Source organism: Oncorhynchus gorbuscha, linkage group LG01 (assembly GCF_021184085.1).
Source record: "Oncorhynchus gorbuscha isolate QuinsamMale2020 ecotype Even-year linkage group LG01, OgorEven_v1.0, whole genome shotgun sequence".
Lineage (NCBI taxonomy): Eukaryota > Metazoa > Chordata > Actinopteri > Salmoniformes > Salmonidae > Oncorhynchus > Oncorhynchus gorbuscha.
The window spans coordinates 96,647,206-96,668,378 of record NC_060173.1 but is presented as its reverse complement, the minus strand read 5'-3'; the positions used below and the strand labels follow the sequence as shown (position 1 = coordinate 96,668,378).

The window sequence follows — 21,173 nt, the reverse complement described above, 5'->3', positions numbered from 1 at the left end:
ACCCCGTGGGGTCAAAATGATCACAGGAACGGTGAGCAAAAATCCCATCATGCTTTGGGGCTGTTTTTCTGCAAAGGGACCAGGACGACTGATCTGTGTAAAGGAAAGAATGAATGGGGCCATGTATCATGAGATTTTGAGTGAAAACCTCCTTCCATCAGCAAGGGCATTGAAGATGAAACGTGGCTGGGTCTTTCAGCATGACAATGATCCCAAACACACCGCCCGGGGAACGAAGGAGTGGCTTCGTAAGAAGCATTTCAAGGTCCTGGAGTGGCCTAGCCAGTCTCCAGATCTCAACCCCATAGAAAATCTTTTGAGAGAGTTGAAAGTCCTTGTTGCCCAGCAACAGCCCCAAAACATCACTACTCTAGTGTAGATCTGCATGGAGGAATGGGCCAAAATACAAGCAACAGTGTGTGAAAACCTTGTGAAGACTTACAGAAAACGTTTGACCTCTGTCATTTCCAACAAAGGGTATATAACAAAGTATTGAGATAAACTTTTGTTATTGACCAAATACTTATTTTCCACCATAATTTGCAAATAAATTCATTAAAAATCCTACAATGTGATTTTCTGGATTTTTTTTCTAATTTTGTCTGTCATAGTTGAAGTGTACCTATGATGAAAATGACAGGCCTCTCATATTTTTAAGTGGGAGAACTTGCACAATTGGTGGCTGACTAAATACTTTTTTGCCCCACTGTATGTACATATAGTTAGGGGTAAAGTGATTAGGCAACAGGATAGATAATAAACAGTAGCAGCAGTGTATGTGATGAGTCAAGAGTACAAAAATGGTCTATGCAGATAGTCCAGCGAGCGAGCGAGCGAGCGAGCGAGTGAGTGAGTGAGTGAGTGAGTGAGTGAGTGAGAGAGAGAGTATGAACCCAGTCTGCTTTCCCACCCATATCAGCCCTGGCATGACAGATCCGGTGTCTGTGTTTAATAGGTTTTCATGCAGAGCCTGTATCAGAGTAGACTTAATGGAGGATGTCTATGTGTGTTGCTAGATCTGGACTGTGGTTGTACTGGGAGTGAACATACTGAGACACATGCTGTTCTAATAACTGCAGGGGGAATGAACACATTCTGTGTCAGACACAATGTGGTGAAACAACTTACTGTATCCAGACACAGAAACACACAAATCCGTGTGTATAAATGTGCATGTGTGTCAGAGAGTATGTGTGTTTAGAGTATGTGGATGTGTGTGTTTAGAGTATGTGGATGTGTGTGTTTAGAGTATGTGGATGTGTGTGTTTAGAGTATGTGGATGTGTGTGTTTAGAGTATGTGGATGTGTGTGTTTAGAGTATGTGGATGTGTGTGTTTAGAGTATGTGGATGTGTGTGTTTAGAGTATGTGGATGTGTGTGTTTAGTTTATGTGGATGTGTGTGTTTAGAGCATGTGGATGTGTGTGTTTAGAGTATGTGGATGTGTGTGTTTAGAGTATGTGGATGTGTGTGTTTAGAGTATGTGGATGTGTGTGTTTAGAGTATGTGGATGTGTGTGTTAGTATTGTTGGGTACAGGAGGGCTCCAGACTTATACCTATTCAAGAAATAAGTTGTTTCATCTAACATATCCAAGTAGGAATGCATCATAAAGGTATTTTGTTGTGTAATATCTAAACCAATGATTGGCATGAATTTGTTGCATGAATTTTACTGGTAAAATAGGGCTCCAGAATTGCAGATTTGCATACAAATTTTGCTAACAAATAGGCTGAGAAGGGGAAACTCTACTTAATTTCAAAATTCTATTTTGTCTCTTCCTCCCCTTCTCTGCAGCTAGTCTACCAGATATAAGAGGACAATGCTCTTCTTTTGAGCCTAAAATTAAGAAAATCGGCCCAAAATTTGACGAGTGTGCCCTCACACTCCACATGAGTGGCAGAGTCCCCCCCCTCCCCTCATACTAAGGTTGGGTGGTAATTTAGATTTTCATACTGTCATACCGTTTCTGTATCATACCGGGGTATACATATTACCGGAAGTGCACACAAGGGGCGCAATACATTTAAAAAATGTGGATGCACAAAACAATGTAGGCAACAGGGATCTTGATCCAGGAGGGGATTGAATGTCTCTGCTGTAACCAAGAAGCTTGATCATGACATCTAACCACTTAGATAGCAAGTTAGCAAACCAAATGCATAGCTGGATATCATGTATGTTATATTTGTTATATTTATAAATAACTTATAGTTAGTTATAAGCAGTGGTGAAGCACACCATCCCGTGAGCTGCTGCTGTATTAACGGTATTCAAAATCATATCGTTGGTATTTCAGTATACCCCGGATACGGTACAAACGGTATATTGCCAAGCCTAACATGCCTACCACACCGGTCGTATCGCGTGCACGAGCATTGCAAAATACATTTACAAATACATGTTATTCTATCATTGTACCCACACTGCTCGCTCGCGCCAACGAGCGTCTACGTTGCCAGGCGCTAAAATAGAAGTTGATTCTATTTGTGACGCAGAACATGTTGCAAGTCCTGCCTCTCCCATCTCCTCATTGGTTTTTAGAAGCATATACCCACCTGTCATCTTCTCATTGGGTTTTAGGAACATATACCCACGTGGGTGATTGAAAGATGAACTGAGGTCGGTTGTGGTAATGCACCTTATTATGAAAATTAGTTGTCAATCGCCATATAAAGTCCAAAGAAGAAAAAGAAGCCTGGAAGGAGGTGAGGTGACTAGAAACGATTCAGTTGACCGATTTATGTGTGGATTAATTTTCGGAGTAGAGGACCTTGTGATTTCAGGTAAAATAACAACTCAATGTTTATATCCCAGGACAAATTAGCTAGCAACAGCAAGCTAACTAGCTAAATAGGACAAATTATCTAGCAACTGCAAGCTAGCTAGATACATTTCCATAAATGTTTGATGCTTTTTCGACCTGTCCCCAAATTAATATAATTGCTTCAGTTTGTTTTGAAATTTCAACCTGCATGTTGTAATCATGTTTGGTGTCGGGGGACAAAATCAATTTGCGCACGATCGCACGCATCCGGTTTGGGCATGGTGTAAAACACAGTCAGGGAGCGGAGTCATCAAAACGACCCAAACATGTGGTCCAAGGCACAGATGTGACCGCAAAAGTACACTGCACACTTTCATGACACACACACCCATGGCTTGGAACGAGGGATACACAGAGTAGAGACGAAAGATCACAGCGAGTGTGTGATAGATAGAAAGAGAGGAAAAACATACAAATGCACATTGTTTGCAAACATTTGAGACTCTGTCGAGTCATTTTGTTTTCGAGGCCTCCGATTGGCCGAATAGTCGAAAGGAATGACCTACCACTGGTGTGCATGACTCCATCGCCTGGTCTAGGGGGAGTGTCTTTATCGACGGACAGGGCCTGTGTGAGGAGGGGGCGGAAACAGGGCTGGGGCGAGCAGGGCAGTGAGGCAGGGGCTAGAGGTAGAGGGGGGAGGGGTGGTGTGGTGCAGGGGGGGGGGGGGGGGCAAGTAGAAGAAGACAGGTCCATTCCGAAACCACACCCCAAAAACACGAGACACCAGAAAAAGTCCCCGAAAAAATTGGTTTGAATTTTAAAACAGAAGGGAACGAAACAGGCAGCGGCAGTTGACAATCGCATGCAAAGGCAGATTGGGTTAGATAAAGGGATGTGATTGGAGTGAGAATTGGTGTGAGAGGTCATGCAGCAGTTGGTAGAAAGATAGAAAGGGAGTAAAGGTGAGGGGGAGGAAAGGAAGAAACAAATTAAATGAGAGAAAAAAAAAAAAACACAAAACAAAGATAAAAAAATAAATCAATATTAGTGCCATTTCACAATACAGATTTCATGACATGCTGTTAATGTTAGCAGGTAAAGCTACATTTCACACACTACAGTAGTAACGTACTGTATGTAGCAACTAGCTGGATGGATGCTAACTCTAATTCTACAAGCAGTGAACATCAGACGCTAGAGAGTCATTTCAGTGAACCTGCACCCAAAGCCATCTGACCATGAGGAGTACCAGACAGGATTTGCAAAGGATTGTAGAGACATTGTTCTTCTCAACCCAGCGTCTGTGGACCGGCTCTATTCCATAGGATGTAGTTAACCAGTCCGTCAGTTATTTAACTCAAAGAAGGAAGAGACTGTATGTGTGTTTGTATCCTCTTCCTCCATAGCCACTCTTTGGGATTGGGTGCAGAGTACTCACACTCACGTATTCTCAGCAAACACACATCACTTTCTCTCTGGGCCATGTTCACACAGCGTTACAGAAACATTGTGGGAGCATTGCATGTTAGTCAGGACTGGGTCGGTAGCCTCTACAGCATGACCCAACTGCTGCTGATGATGATTGTTTTGGGGACAGAGGGTGTTAATGAGATATTATGTGCCTCATTAGAAGTTGTGAATTCTGGGGTGGGATTGTGACTTTTGGGGGGGGGGGGTGTTGACTATTGGTCTACCTTGACTATTGGAGGAACTGAACCCATGTCTTTTTTACTTTGGGTTAATGGTTTAACCCAATAAAAGTTGTATTGGGGTGTGGGAGGATTTGGGGTCTGGGGGAGAAGCAGAGCGGAGGGGATTGAGGGCATCCATGTCTTCATTTTGGAGAGAAACGCATGAATGGACTCTATCAGGGACTGTAGTCTGTGTAGACAGTTGGAGGAATTGTGCACCTATCTGACTGAGATGTGTGAAATGTATTGATTATGGAGAATAGAGGGGTACCCGCCATCACCCACCCTTATAGCGTGCCATGCCCAGCCTGCACTCACCTGAGCGGGGCTTCAACCCGAAGGGAGGGGTGGGAGGAGTGGTAAACGTGGTACCGCTGCCTGGAACTCTGTCTTCTCCCTGGTAGAGAGTCAAAGGGAGTACACACATAAAGGTTAGGGACCCTCTTCTCCTGAGAGTACACTTAAACAACACACACATTATCTAGGTCTACTGGGGACAAGACAGCTGGTGGTGTATGTGTGTGAATGAAGATCATGTTTGTGCAGGATTCAGATTGGTGTCCTATACAATGACTATGTAACACTACAGATGACCTCTGAAATGGCTTAACTAGATCATAACTCACCCTGTCCCTTTCTCTCTGACCCTCACCCAGATTGACTGCTATGGCCAGTTGTCCTCTAGCTTGATTGTGCTGAGGTCACTGTTTCTATGGCCATGTAGCTGGTATTGGTATGTGGTAACAGTGCTCTCTTCAAGTGGTCAGTGTTGGATGTGTGCCCTGTCCCCAATAGTGGTCCTTGTCTCTCTGTGTGTGCGACAACGCTAGAGCATTGTTGAAGATTTTGAAGGAATTGCCAGACAATAGCTGTGTTCAAATACCCATACTAACATATTATTATTATTTATTTTACCTTTATTTAACTAGGCAAGTTAGTTAAGAACACATTTTTATTTTCAATGACGGCCTAGGAACAGTGGGTTAACTGCCTTGTTCAGGGGCAGAACGACAGGTTTTTACCTTGTCAGCTCGGGGATTCGATCTTGCAACCTTTCAGTTACTAGTCCAACACTCTAACCACTAGGCTACCTGCAGCCCTAACATACTGTATACTACAAACTTAATGGGCATATACAATAAGTTAATTTTAGCATACTGTAAACGAACGGTATCCTTTCAGTTGAGCGTACTAGTGCTTTGCCTGTCTACCGGAAGTTGATGCTGTTGCTATGCAACTTCTTGTTAGCATTACAAATTACTCGCTAGACATCTTACGACTTCATTAATAATATCCATTGAGAACGCACAACAACTTAGCTAAGCTAGGAATTACATGAATAATCAAGTCAATAAACTTTGAGCAGTAAGTTAGATGGCATATAGTCCATATACTGGCAAGTTTGATGTATTAGTAGCCAACTAACGTTAGGTAGCTAGCTAACATACTGGTACATACAAGCAACTGCTGTAATGATATGCTATGTGGTTCGTAAGGCGAGAGTAACTAATAAATTGTCATCCAAAATAACATGTAAAGTAACTTATTTGAAAAGTCATTACTTTATTACATTGCTCAACATTTTCTTAACATTTGTCATTATTAGCTAAAGCAATGCATTTGTATCAGCTCTCGTTAGACTTCGGCTGCATATTTTCCGCCATTTTCTTCAAATCTGAAAAGTTGTGAAACCACGCCCATTTTCTGAATAATTGCATTATGGGCTCTAAAAGCTCTAAAAGCACAGAAATAGTGTCCACTGCTTGTACAAGTCGTATTTTGGGAACTTTTGGCATACTAACTATATCCATAATATGTCCAATAAACAAACTACATACTCAATTTACGTCACAAATCGTGTGGTTAGTATGAGTATTGAAACACAGCTAATGTCTTCTGCTTGTTATGTGCTATGCTGTTGTTCCTTCTTCCTTGGTCCTGGTGTGTTTCCACTATAGGGTTTTCAACCCTCCGGCTAGAGCTTTTTAGAGAAATTAAACCAACTTTTAAAGTTTCGCTCCACAGGTGGCGAATCGCATCTCTGCATGTCTGGCAGACATATCAGTGTGGATGACGGATCACCATCTCAAGCTGAACTTCGGCAAGACGGAGCTGCTCTTCCTCCCGGGGAAGGACTGCCCGTTCCATGATCTCGCCATCACGGTTGACAACTCCATTGTGTCCTCCTCCCAGAGCGCTAAGAACCTTGGCGTGATCCTGGACAACACCCTGTCGTTCTCAACTAACATCAAGGCGGTGGCCCGTTCCTGTAGGTTCATGCTCTACAACATCCGCAGAGTACGACCCTGCCTCACACAGGAAGCGGCGCAGGTCCTAATCCAGGCACTTGTCATCTCCCGTCTGGATTACTGCAACTCGCTGTTGGCTGGGCTCCCTGCCTGTGCCATTAAACCCCTTCAACTCATCCAGAACGCCGCAGCCCGTAGTGTTCAACCTTCCCAAGTTCTCTCACGTCACCCCGCTCCTCCGCTCTCTCCACTGGCTTCCAGTTGAAGCTCGCATCCGCTACAAGACCATGGTGCTTGCCTACGGAGCTGTGAGGGGAACGGCACCTCAGTACCTCCAGGCTCTGATCAGGCCCTACACCCAAATAAGGGCACTGCGTTCATCCACCTCTGGCCTGCTCGCCTCCCTACCACTGAGGAAGTACAGTTCCCGCTCAGCCCAGTCAAAACTGTTCGCTGCTCTGGCTCCCCAATGGTGGAACAAACTCCCTCACGACGCCAGGACAGCGGAGTCAATCACCACCTTCCGGAGACACCTGAAACCCCACCTCTTTAAGGAATACCTAGGATAGGATAAAGTAATCCTTCTCACCCCCCTTAAAATATGTAGATGCACTATTGTAAAGTGGCTGTTCCACTGGATGTCATAAGGTGAATGCACCAATTTGTAAGTCGCTCTGGATAAGAGCGTCTGCTAAATGACTTAAATGTAATGTAAATGTAAAGTTCAAAAGCATTTGGTTAGGCCTATAAAGTGTGAGCCAATCCCTGTCTTGCTCTGAAGCTTAGGACCAAACATTAGCCGGAGACTGTATCTGTGCAACAGATTCCATGGTATTGACCCAGACTGGGTCGGGTGTTTGTTTGTAAACTATTGGTCAACTTCACATACTGCAAAGTATAGAAACATGCTACACACATCACAAAACAAAATCTCACACAGACACAACAAAAACATCAACACAACACATATAAGCACCTGCTTCAAATAATTCCCTTCATCTATTGTACCTCTATAAGCGTAAACAAAAGTACAATCAAAGTTACAGATATGCAAAACAGCAGACCGACACACAGGTCTAAAGGGTAATGGGTTGGCTAGCTAGGTAACAGGATAGAGGTCACACCAGCACACCTACTGGTCACATAGTGCTGAATCCTAACTTGATGCAAGTAAACGTTCATGCAATCTTGCATTGAAGTCAATGGCATATTTTTTGCAGAAACTCAATTACGCACGGATCTTGAGTTAGGATTCAACCTCTAATGCACTTAACCACATATCTAGGATGAGCTTACCCCTACTGTAGCCCTCTTTGGAACTGTAACACTTCACACAAAAACTGACTTGGGACCAGTGGTCAAGGGCATTAGTGACCACACACACACACACACACACACACAACAAAACACCGACACTAGATGAGGGGAGTCAGAGGAAGGGATTGGCTGGTAAAGCCTGAGGGGGCGTGGCCACCCATGGCTTATTACTAGGGTTACCTGGTTGGACATATGTGTCTCATATTGTTGGTATGCAAGCTGGGCCTCCAGCCTGGCCCTCTCTAGAATCAACTCTCGTTTCTTCTGGAACTCAAAGCCTCCATCAGGAGTGTCCCACTAGATAGAACATACCAACCAGTGGAACTTATTTGTACATCTACCACACCAATTCAATCTTTACTTCCAGAAAGAATTATACTCTACAAAGGAGACAAGCTTACACTCTAATACAGCTCCAAAACAACATTCACCACAACTCAAATAAGTTATACTACAAACAAGTCATCTTAACAATATCCAACTACCATCGAGCAGCAGAGCTATATTACAGCAGACAGGAATAGGATGTGCATTGCTGCTTGCTCAGGGAGGGAGACTAAACACACACCAACTCAGGAGAGGGGTCTTAGTCTGTAACACAGATGCTGATATATTTTAGTTTGACACCGTCAGACACACCCAGATGGGGCACATACTCACACAATGGTCATAGTCAGAGGTCATGCAGTATAGGTCTAAACATTTTTTTTTTTAAAGAATCCTCATCAAGCTACACACAATACCCCATAATGACGACGCGAATACAGAATCAATTATTGCAAATCAAATAAAATAAACAGAAATACCTTATTTACATAAGTATTCAGACCCTTTGCTATGAGACTCAAAATTGAGCTCAGGTGCATCTGTTTCCATTGATCATCCTTGAGATGTTTCTACAACTTGGAGTCCATCTGTGGTAAATGGACTTGATTTGGAAAGGCACACACCTGTCTATATAAAAGGTCCCACAGTTGACAGTGCATGTCAGAGCAAAAACCAAGCCATGAGGTCGAAGGAATTGTCCGTAAAGCTCAGAGACAGGATTGTGTCCAGGCACAGATCTGGGGAAGGGTACCAAAAAATGTCTGCACCAAAAAAACAGGGGCCTCCATCATTCTTAAATGGAAGACGTTTGGAACCACCAAGACTCTTCCTAGAGCTGGCCACCGGGCCAAACTGTGCAATCGGGGGAGAAGGGCCTTGGTCAGGGAGTTACCAAAAACCCGATGGTCTCTCTGACAGAGCTCCAGAGTTCCTCTGTGGAGATGGGAGAACCTTCCAGAAGGACAACCATCTCTGCAGAACTCCACCAATCTGGCCTTTATGGTAGTGTGGCCAGACGGAAGCCACTCCTCAGTAAAAGGACTCTCAGACCATGAGAGGCAAAATTCTCTGGTCTGATGAAACCAAGATTGAACTCTTGGGCCAAGTGCCACATCTGGAGGAAACCTGGCACCATCCCTACGGTGAAGCATGGTGGTGGCAGCATCATGCTGTGGGGATGTTTTTCAGCGGAAGGGACTGTGAGACTAGTCAGGATCGAGAGAAAGATGAACAGAGCAAAGTACAGAGAGATCCTTGATGAAAACCTGCTCCAAGGCGCTCAGGACCTCCGACTGGGCCAAAGGTTCACCTTTCAACAGGACAACGACCCAAAGCACACAGCCAAGACAACGTAGGAGTGGCTTGAGTGGCCCAGCCAGAGCCCGGACATGAACCCAATCTAACATCTCTGGAGAGACCTGAAAATAGCTGTGCAGCGACGCTCCCCATTCAACCTGACAGACCTTGACAGGACCTGCAGAGAGCAATGGGAGAAACTCCCCAAATACAGGTGTGCCAAGCTTGTTACGTCATACCCAAGAAGACTCAAGATTGTAATCGCTGCCAAAGGTGCTTAAACGATGTACAGAGTAAAAGGTCGGAATTCCTATGTAAATGTGATATTTATGTTATTTATTTTTACTACATTTGCTGACATTTCTAAAAACTTGTTTTTTGTTTTGTCATTATGGGGTATTGTGATGTCATTATGGGGTATTGTGATGTCATTATGGGGTATTGTGATGTCATTATGGGGTATTGTGTGTAGATTGATGAGGGGGAAAAAACAATTTTATCCATTTCAGAATAAGGCTGTAACATAACAAAATGTGGAAAAAGTCAAGGGGTCTGAATACTTTCCGAATGCATTGAAGGTGTGTACATTATGCAGTAAAACGAAATATGCGAGTCTCACCTTGGGTGTGGTTTGTTCTTCACTGCCGTCACTGTCTTGGCCACTGTAGTGAGAGAGAGAGGGACAGAGAGAGAGTAAGAAATAACGCATGTGTGCACGCAATGCGCGCATACACAGACACACAGACACACAGTCTTACTTGAGAGAGTCTTCCACCATGACCATCTCAACAGGGTAAAGCTGAACTCCAGATAGGTCCTCTGTTTCCATACTCACTCTGAGAGCAGAGAGAGAGTAGAAAGAGTGAGAAAGAAAGAGCCAGACAGAGAGTAGGGAGGTCAGACAACTACACAGATCCTCACAGCTCAATGCCCAACGAGTGTCTTTTACCTCCAGTGAGCCAGACCTGGAGTCATTCCAGTCTCTGTACTGAACTATATGTTCACAGAACCAGGTAAGACAGCCAAATGCCTTATTATTGCTACCATATACATGTTGCAGAGCAGTTTGGAGCAGCATATGGTACATTGTGTGACAATGAGTGGGCTGTGACTCAACAATAAAAAAATACACAAAGACATCGTGGTAGCTACAGTGACAACATTCTGATATGGCCAAGTGGGACATTTCACCCACAATTCCTCACAACATTGACCTGAAATATGGTTAGAGGATGCATGGTGGATAATATATTCTGCAGAGTTAGTGTTGGGCTGTGTGGGAGATTTTGACTGCCTCTCTCTGCATAATATGACAATCAGCCATCTGTTGGGTTTGGGAATTTACTTGTTTAGGTCAGAAATGTAACCTCTGACTCATTAGGGGCAACAGTACTCCAAAGTTTACAATGCAACTTTCCAATGTTACTTCACATAGAGATCTGCTTATGACGATAACAATCCTTAAGATGATCATGGCAATGACCAATTTTACCTTGAAAATGATCCTGAACCTGCTGATAACAATGATTATTAAATAAGGCCAGCATGATATGCCAGCATGATATGCCAGCATGATATGCCAGCATGATAGTAAAAGTGAGAAAGGTGTAATAGTATTATAACCAGCTATAACCAGAAATAGCCAGCATTATAACAGAATCGTAACAGAGCCCACCTGTTAGGGTCTTGTAGTAGCTCTACAGCCTCCTTCAGCTGGTTGATCATGGCAATGTGCGTTCCTTCTGTGACCTTTGACCTACGGGAAAGGAAACAGGAAGTGAGTCATCTTGTTTACAATTCAGAACTGTGTTTCATCAATAAAAAATGCTTTTGAATACATCATGCATTAAAAAAATTGAAATGCTAACCTAATGTCGCCCTGGTATAGATAAATCGCTGGTGTGATATGTAGCAGAACACACATAGCTTTGCTGTGGCAAGAAAATAGTATGGTGACAGTTTGTTTAAATAAAGAGCATATTTCTCAATCCCAAGCCTCTTTTTGGGCCACATTCTCTTGTTCGACAGTGTGTGGGTCTCTATCTTTCACCTAAGAAAACAACAACCACAGTATAGAAGAGCCAAAAACAACTTAGGAGGAGCACAGCTTCTCAAAAGTCACCAAAGACATTTCAAAACTAGCCAACAGTAAAGAGCTGACAGTGTACATCAATCAACTTTAATACAGATGGGCAAAGAGTACTGCCCATAGAAGCATACAGTTTAAAGAGGAAAAACATCTTATAGCACAGAGAGCAATAGAGACTGATAGAGGGGACAGAAAGAGACATACAGAGACACACCCACTACAGTGGACAGAGTGAGGGAGGAGAAAAAGACAGATGAAATGCAGATGGATGGAGGGATACTCACGTCTGTTCAGAGGCCCAGTGTGTGTCTTCCTCTATCCTGAGGGGCTCGTCGTAGTCTGGCGTCCGTCCCTGCACAAGCAGGAACACACACATTCACACCGAGTTACACATACGCGTGTGCGCGCGGCATCAGCACCAGCTGCAGTCAAGTCACATGATCCAGATAACAAGCCAGCGATTGGCTGCAGTTCACTTAAATGTTTCCTAGTGAGTGAGAGTGTATAAGCAGGCCAGTGTGCCTCCCTCCCTTCCTCCCTTAAATATCTGCTGACACACTCCACATGGGGTTGGATATTATACCACCCTGCCTTTCACTGTCACACACATGGGGCAGCTGGGGAGGGACAGTGGGAGAGAGAAAGAGAGACAAGGAGAGATAGAGAGGGATAGGCCTAAACATCAGCACCACAGGTAACTTCCATAAAGCTGTGACCGATCTGAGACAAGGCAAGAAGGGCCTTCTACGCCATTAAAAGGAACATACATTTTTACATCCCAATTAGGATCTGGCTAAAAATGCTGTAATCAGTTATAGAACCCATTGCCCTTTATGGTTGTGAGGTCTGGGGTCACAAAATGGGACAAATACCAAACAGACTGTGAATGCAGAATTCTGTAACAAAAATCCTCCAAATAAAACAACAAATAATGCATGTAGAGCAGAATATCCGCTAATTATAAACCCTTCCATAGCAGAGCCATCACCTACAGGAGAAGAGTCCCCTAAGCAAGCTGGTCCTGGTCCTTGACACATTGGAAATAATTCACCCTAAAAACAGAGCAGACTAGAATGCTATTTGGCCCTAAACAGAGAGTACACAGTGGCAGAATACCTAACCACTGGGACTGACTTAAAACTAAGGAACGCTTTGACTATGTACAGACTCAGTGAAATTAGTCTTGCCATTGAGAGAGGCCGCCATAGGCAGACCTGGTTCTCAAGAAAAGACAGGCTATGTGCACACTGCCCACAAATTTAGGTAGAAACTGAGCTGCACTTCCTTAACCTCCTGCCAAATGTTTGACCATAAAGAAACATATTTCCCTCAGATTACAAAGAATTTGAGAACAAATCCAATTTTGATAAACTCCCAGATGTACTGTATTAGGTGAAATACCAGCATGCCATCACAGCAGAAATATTTGTGACCTGTTGCCACAAGAAAAGGGAAACCAGTGAAGAAAACCATTGTAAATACAACCCATATTTATGTTTATTATTTTCCATTTTGTACTTTAACTATCTACACATCAGTACAACACTGTATATAGCCATAATATGACATTTGAAATGTCTCTATTCCTTTGGAACTTTTGGGAGTGTAATGTTTACGGTTAATTTCTGATTGTTTATTTCTACTTTTGTTTATTATCTATTTCACTTGATTTGGCAAATGTAAACATATGTTTCCCATACCAATAAAGCCCTTTGAATTAAATTTAATTAATAGATAGGCAGAGAATAGAAGAGGGAGAATGGGTTATCCTGGGCTACTCTGGCATAGAATTTCCCTTTTCTGTTTGTTAAAAACACAAACGCTTTCATTATTTACAGCACAGCCATTTCCCTATAAATCTTTCACAATACAGACAGCCTTAATGGACGTTATACTGTGATGTATAACAGGGTGCATTATTCCCTTAGTAACAGCTCCAGAGTCAGCCGAGACAGCACCTTTTTTTCCCAAGAGTGTAGCTATCTAGAACCTAAAAGGTTTTGAAGAACCATTTTTGGTTCCAGGTAGAACTCTTTTGCGTTCCATCTCGAACCCTTACCACAGAGGGTTCCACATGGAACCAAATAGAGTTCTACCTGGAACCATCCTATGAGGACAGCCAAATAACTCTTTTGGAACCATTTTTTCGAAGAGTGCAGCTCATAATGGATTCAGCTCAGAAAGATCTGTTATTAAAGGCATAGTTAACCCTAAATGTCCAAATGGGTGAATTCAGCACGTTGCTCGCCTAAGTCACTATAAACCAAGTCTTTCAGTGAGTGAGTGAGTGAGACAGAGAGACAGAGAGAGAGAGGCCCTTGCCTTGATGTAGCTGCGGAAGCGGTTGCTGAGGGCAGAAGAGGAGTCTCTGTAGCCTAACTGTTCCTTCAGGTCTTTCAGGGCCTCTGTTGGGCTTTCCTCTATCAGTTGCACCCCGTCCCCGTGGGGGTCCGCTACAGGGGGGCAGACATTAAGGTCAGAAGTTAGAGGTCAGGTCAGAGAATGTCACATTTCAAAGGCATTTACTGTATGGAGACACAGTAGCATATATACGATGACCAATTCCAATATTGTATTTGATCGCTTGTTTGTGGGATTTGGTTGGAACAACATTACAACCTCTGTGCTCTATATAAAATTATAAACTGAGTGGTTCGAGACCTGAATGCTGATTGGCTGAAATCAGAGGAAATACCATGGGTATGACAAAAAAAAACAGTTTTTTTTACTGCTCTAATTACGTTGCTAACGAGTTTATAATAGAAATAAAGCACCTTGGGGGTTTGTGGTGCACGGCTACTCCATGTTGCGCCATGCATAAGAACAGCCCGTAGCCATGGTACACTACATTCCCAAATTATGTGGACACCTGCTCGTCGAACATCTCATTTCAAAATCATGGTCATTAATATGGAGTTGGTCTGAGTTGAGCTGTTATTTCCATAATATGGATTTGGTATTAACCAAATAGGGCTATCTTCTGTATACCACCCCTATCTTGTCACAACACAACTGATTGGCTCAAAAGCATCAAGAAGGAAAGAAATTCCACAAATGAACTTTTAACAACTTTTTGTTTATTTTATTTATTTAACCGGGCAAGTCAGTTAAGAACAAATTTTATTTACAATAATGGCCTAGGAACAGTTTAACACTTGTTTGGTTACTACATGATTCCATATTATTGTTATTTCATAGTTTTGATGTCTTCACTATTATTCTACAATGTAGAACATTGTAAAAATAAAGAAAAACCTTGGAATGAGTAGGTGTGTCCAAACTTTTGACTGGTACTGTATATCATTTTTTGTTATCTTTTTTTATAATTTGGGTTCATCAGAGTTCTGCAGTAGGATTTAACTCATGGTCTAGAAACCTACAGAGAGAATCTGCACAATCTCCCTCTATTTTCTGCTGCCTCTCTGCCTCTCACTCTCTGCCTCTCACTCTCTGCCTCTCACTCTCTGCCTCTCACTCTCTGCCTCTCACTCTCTGCCTCTCACTCTCTGCCTCTCACTCTCTGCCTCTCACTCTCTGCCTGCCACTCTCTGCCTGCCACTCTCTGCCTCTCACTCTGCCTCTCACTCTGCCTCTCACTCTGCCTCTCACTCTGCCTCTCACTCTGCCTCTCACTCTGCCTGCCACTCTCTGCCTCTCACTCTCTGCCTCTCACTCTGCCTGCCACTCTCTGCCTCTCACTCTGCCTCTCACTCTGCCTGCCACTCTCTGCCTCTCACTCTGCCTCTCACTCTGCCTGCCACTCTCTGCCTCTCACTCTCTGCCTGCCACTCTCTGCCTGCCACTCTGCCTCTCACTCTGCCTCTCACTCTGCCTCTCACTCTGCCTCTCACTCTGCCTCACTCTCTGCCTCTCACTCTGCCTCACTCTCTGCCTGCCACTCTCTGCCTGCCACTCTCTGCCTGCCACTCCCTGCCTGCCACTCTCTGCCTGCCACTCTCTGCCTGCCACTCTCTGCCTGCCACTCTCTGACATGATTGAGAGAGTTCGAGGTGGTCTATTAATAACCAGTCTTCTGGTCCGGGAGTGAAGGTCTATAGAGAATCCATCTGAGCTCTGCTAATATAACAGCCCAGATACTCTGACAGCTCTGGATGGAGGTAGTTGTATTCTGCTGTCCACTACTTTATTTTACATTATGGATGAATCCAACCTTTTTGTATCAGGCCCTTGTCTTCCAATCCATTAGAGGATTTAGAGACTAAAAGGTGACGAACCCCAACTCCTCTTATCTAAGTCAGTCTGATTTAGCCAGCCGTTTAACACACACATTGTGATATTCTTACGACATACTCCACCTTCACTTTCAACGCCATTCCCATCCAGTCTGAGGCCCGCCAGCCTATCAGTGACCCACCCCAGACTACTCCCTGGGTGTGCTGACATAGCCTTACTGGTGTATATCTGTCCCCACCACACACACTCCTCAGAGTTTAGCCAGAGTCAACACTCCCCCAGAGCTCCCTCCATCCCTCTCAAAAACAACAATAAGGAAAAACGACCCACTGAGCCACATAGAGAGACACCATGAAGGATCCGGAAACATCTCTTTTATCCCACTTCCTCTCTTTAGCGCAACAGTGACCATGTTTCTATTCTCTGTTTCCTCTGGTGGCAGATAAGGACATAAACCAGAGGCCTCTCTACAGAATCTGTCTGGGCTGTGTTACTGTGTTATCCCAACCTGACGATGTCTGGCATCCGGAGAGACAGAAATTGTGCCTCACACACAGGTAGCCCTGCTGGCTGTCCCCTTCTCCCATTCAGGAGGGGCTGTTGTCAGGGCTGGACGGTTACTCATTGACAAGCTGGGGTTGAGATATCCACACTGAGTGTCTAGTCATATGTTGGACTAGGAATCATTCAGTGGTTATTTGGTTACTTTCATTTTGTGCACATCTATCAGTTACAAATACATGTCAGTACATACAACAAGTAGGTCGCGCGGGAGAGGCTTTGTGCTGTGAGGTGTTGCTTCATTTGTTTTTGAAACCAGGTTTGCTGTTCATGCACTCCGCACTCCATGCACTCATGGCTCTGTATATTACTGTACATTTTCATGAATTTGTTCTGGACTCCTGGTGGCATGTCTGGTGGGGTAAGTGTGTGTGTCAGTACTTTGTATAAGTTGACTATGCAAACCATTTGGAATTTCCAACACAACACATTAATGTTTCTTATAAAAACAAGAAGTGACGCAGTCAAGTCTTTCCTCAACTCTCAGCCATATTAGCCCTCTGATTACGATGAACAGCAAGACATGCCACTCTGTTCTGGGCCAGCTGCAGCTTAACTAGCTCCTTCTTTGCAGCACTTGACCATATGACTGGACAATAATCAAGATAAGATAAAGCTAGAGCTTGCAGGACTTGCTTTGTGGAGTGTGGTATCAAAAAAAGTGTGTGTTTGTGGGTTGGCGGGGGGGGGTTACCTGTTAGAGTGCTGATGTGTTCGCTGGAGTCGTCTTTGCTTAGCCCCTCCTCCTCTGTGATGTGGGACATGGGGACATTGAGACTCAAGCTGTCCTCATCTGAAGGCTGAAACATCCACACAGCTCAGTTACCAGAAACACTAGCAAACATTTCTGTTCCAGAAACCAAATCAAAGCATCTCTGCAACTGCTACAATGCAACCGTACGTATTTCATTCAGAATAAGCCAAATGTTTCAGCTACAAAAAAAAATTCAGACATCAAAGTGCAACATACTGCTGAACAGACACTCATAATTGCGTTCTCTTCAACAACACACCCCAAACGCATCGTTCTAGAGAACTGTCGTGTCATACCTGACAATATCCATCTTATTCATTACTTTGATCACCACAAAACACAGTGATGTCATGGTGAACATGCGTATATGAAAAAAAACAAAAAACAATTAAATGATAGAAAGATATCCGGCTGTGGCTGTGTGCTCAACTGAGTCCAGAACGGCTTTGAAGATCTGGTGACTATTCAACATCACCAGGCTGATGTTCTTTCTTGTATAACCTTACATTAATGTCAATTTCTAAATATTCAACTTATTATGCAAAACAAAAAAAACAATTGTTTTTTGTTTGAGAATGCATACTGTAGAATACACAATGCATATGTTACACACATACAGTATATGCATGCATGAGTGTAAGTGTGTGCATGCATGCAAGTGAACACACACACACAAACACAAACACCCCCTTCATCCTACCTCGGTGGCAGACAGTCTTTTGTCCCCGTTGTCGCTGCCAACTCCTGAGTCAGTGTCCTGTTTCTTATTCTGGTCAATGTCCTCCGTGCTGAGAAGAGAGGGGTGAGGGGTGAGAGAGAAGGATTATGGGACGGTCAGGGTTAGGAGGTAAAAAGGCATGCGGAGGAGAGAGGAAAGAGGAGAAAATGACAGATAGCAGCGTCTAATCGCTCCGATCACACAGACACAGCAGGACTGTCACTCTCTCTTTTTCTCTCGCTCTCTCTCACACACACTCAGATGCTCTCATAAACTCTCTCTCACACACACACACACGGAAGCTACCTTCAAGGGAAGTGATCTACTAATGGAGTCTCCAGACAAATGAACGGTGATGTGGTCTGAGATACACTTCTCGCACGCACGCACACACACACACACACACACACACACACACACACACACACACACACACACACACACACACACACACACACACACACACACACACACACACACACACACACACACACACACACACACACACACACACACACACACACACACACACACACACACACGTCTCGTTGCTTCTAGGCCACCTACATTTGCATCCCTAGGGAGCATGTTCACTGATCGCTGTGAAGCATATGGCATATCTGTCCTTATCTTCATTCATATCTATCCCATTCTGGCCTCACACCTTCTCACTCATTATCCTCATTCAATACACCAGTCATAAGAGAGTCCATATGAATGTAGTTCTACTGGAACACTGGACAAGTCTGTTGGGTTCCTGTACTGTGGGTCTCTCTATGGCTGTATTATGAATAGTTCCACTGCTCTTTTCCTCTATTGCCATGAGTGTGTATGTGAGAGGGGTGTGTATGTGAGAGGGTTGTGAATGTGAGTCTCTAAGCTCTCCCGGACAAAAGGAACCATTTTCCTGCCCACGCGTTGCAGTGGGGTGGGTTATAGGGGTGGGGGCAGGCATTAAAAGGGAACATTTAAGGGCCCAGGTTTCCAGTCTAGAGGCACGGTTTCGACTGCTCCTACAGTCTTGCTTCGGTACTGCAATTTAACTGATGCCCAGCCCAGAAAGACAACTTCCATTGATGGCCACAAAGAGAAGTGAGATGAAAATTCCTAATAAGACCTTTGCAATAATCACCTTTGTACACAAAACATCAATTGAATTATTCAAATAATTGTCATGAGGCGAAAAACATTTCCATCACTCACAGCCAAAGATATTAACATTTTATATTCATCCAGTGTTTGCCATGCATTTGGATGATGTGATGTCGTCGTCGCTGCTCACGCTGCTCCCTGTGCACACTGAATGCTAGTGCGCATGTGATGTTGGTCTGTGTAAACCGGATGCAACTCAGATATAGACGTCCATAAATCAGCGTATGTGAACATGAGAAGATTACCTTGAAAACAACGGTCAGGCATCTTGAAGGCAGTTCTGTATACCTCAGTAGGCACATTACAGAACATAAAGATCCTCTCTCCCTGCAAAACACTCTCATACACACAGAGAGGGAGGCTCAGCCACGGAATTAAAATGGAAAACAGACCTGGGTTCAAATACATTTGTATTTTAGTATCTGGTATATAAAATACTTTTTTTCTGTGTATTGGAGTATTTTCAAATACACAGCCCAAAACAAGTACCTTTATTTGAGTATTTGAATGGTAATTATTATTATTTATTTTTTGGTTCATTTTTTAAATTATTTTTTATTTTTTAGGGGGCAGATCAGCTTCCATCAATGTAATTGTCTGTATCATTTCCAATCCCCCATATATTTCTTTGTAAATATATACCATATATATATATATATATATATAAAATATACAGTGCATTTGGAAAGTATTCAGACCACCTCCCTTTTTCCACATTTTGTTACATTACAGCTTTATTCTAAAATTGATTAAATAACTTTTCCTTCAATCTACACACAATACCATAATAACAAAGCAAAAACAGGTTTTTAGAAATGTTTGCAAATTCATAAAAAATGTAAACTTATTTACATAAGTATTCAGACCCTTTCCGATGACACTCAGAATTGAGCTCAGTTGCATCGTGTTTTCATTGATCATCCTTGAAATGTTTCTACAAATCGATTGGAGTCCATCTGTGGTAAATTCAACTCATTGGGCATGATTTGGAAAGGCACACACCTGTCTATATAAGGTCCCACAGTTCACAGTGCATGTCAGAGAAAAAACCAAGCCATGAGGTCAAAGGAATTGTCCATAGTGCTCTGAGACAGGATTGTGTTGAGTCACAGATCTGGGGAAGGGTACCAAAAAATGTCTGCACCATTGAAGGTCCCCAAGAACACAGTGGCCTCCATAATTCTTAAATAGAAGACGTTTGGAACCACCAAGACTCTTCCAGGAGCTGGCCACCCAGCCAAACTGACCAATCGGGGGGAGAAGCACCTTGGTCAGGGAGGTGACCAAGAACCTGATGGTCACTCTGAATGAGCTCCAGAGTTCCTCTGTGGAGATGGGAAAACCTTCCAGAAGGACAACCATCTCCGCAGCACTCCACCAATCAGGCCTTTATGATAGTGTGTAAAAAGGCACTCCTCAGGCACTCCTCAGTAAAAAGGCACATGACAGCCCACTTGGAGTTTGCCAAAGGGCACCTAATGACTCTCAGACCATGAAAAACAAGATTCTCTGGTCTGATGAAACCAAGATTGAAACCAAGAACTCTTTGGCCTGAATGCCAAGTGTCAGGTTTCTGGAGGAAACCTGGCACCATCCCCACAGCATGGGGATCCCCACAGCATGACGCTGCCACTACCATGCTTCACTGTGGGGATGTTTTTCAGTGGCAGGGACTGGATTGAGGGAAAGATTAACGGAGCAAAGTACAGAGAGATCCTTGATGAAAACCTGCTCCAGAGTGCTCAGAACCTCAGACTGGGGTGAAGGTTCAACTTCCAACAGGACAATGACCCTAAGCACACAGCCAAGACAATGCAGGAGAAGCTTTAGGACAAGTCTCTGAATGTCCTTGAGTGACCCAGCCAGAGCCCGGACTTGAACCCAATCAAACATCTCTTGAGATACCTGAAAATAGCTATGCAGCGATGCTCCCCATCCAACCAAACAAAGCTTGAGAGGATCTGCAGAGAAGAATGGGAGAAACTCCCCAAATACAGGTGTGCCAAGCTTGTAGTATCATACCCAAGAAGACTCGAGGCTGTTATCGCTGCCAAAAG

The 21,173-nt window shown here is 43.7% G+C and overlaps 1 protein-coding gene across 8 annotated transcripts in view; it reads right to left on the bottom strand.

Moving 5' to 3' along the window:
* The window catches only part of LOC124046694 (leucine-rich repeat and calponin homology domain-containing protein 1-like), a 102,338-nt gene that overhangs the window by 17,925 nt on the left and 63,240 nt on the right, over window positions 1–21,173 (bottom strand). For 4 of the 8 annotated variants that reach the window (XM_046367405.1, XM_046367379.1, XM_046367422.1 and 1 more), the window contains exons 7-16: window positions 17,947–18,034; window positions 17,187–17,292; window positions 14,060–14,190; window positions 12,022–12,089; window positions 11,324–11,404; window positions 10,407–10,484; window positions 10,268–10,310; window positions 8,206–8,322; window positions 4,778–4,856; window positions 3,332–3,448 (exon numbers count right to left, since the gene is read on the bottom strand). In XM_046367405.1, the coding sequence (XP_046223361.1) occupies window positions 3,332–3,448; window positions 4,778–4,856; window positions 8,206–8,322; window positions 10,268–10,310; window positions 10,407–10,484; window positions 11,324–11,404; window positions 12,022–12,089; window positions 14,060–14,190; window positions 17,187–17,292; window positions 17,947–18,034 (908 nt within the window). The remainder of the gene's footprint in view (window positions 1–3,331; window positions 3,449–4,777; window positions 4,857–8,205; window positions 8,323–10,267; window positions 10,311–10,406; window positions 10,485–11,323; window positions 11,405–12,021; window positions 12,090–14,059; window positions 14,191–17,186; window positions 17,293–17,946; window positions 18,035–21,173) is intronic. The other 4 variants (XM_046367438.1, XM_046367389.1, XM_046367398.1 and 1 more) reach the window with 3 other exon arrangements.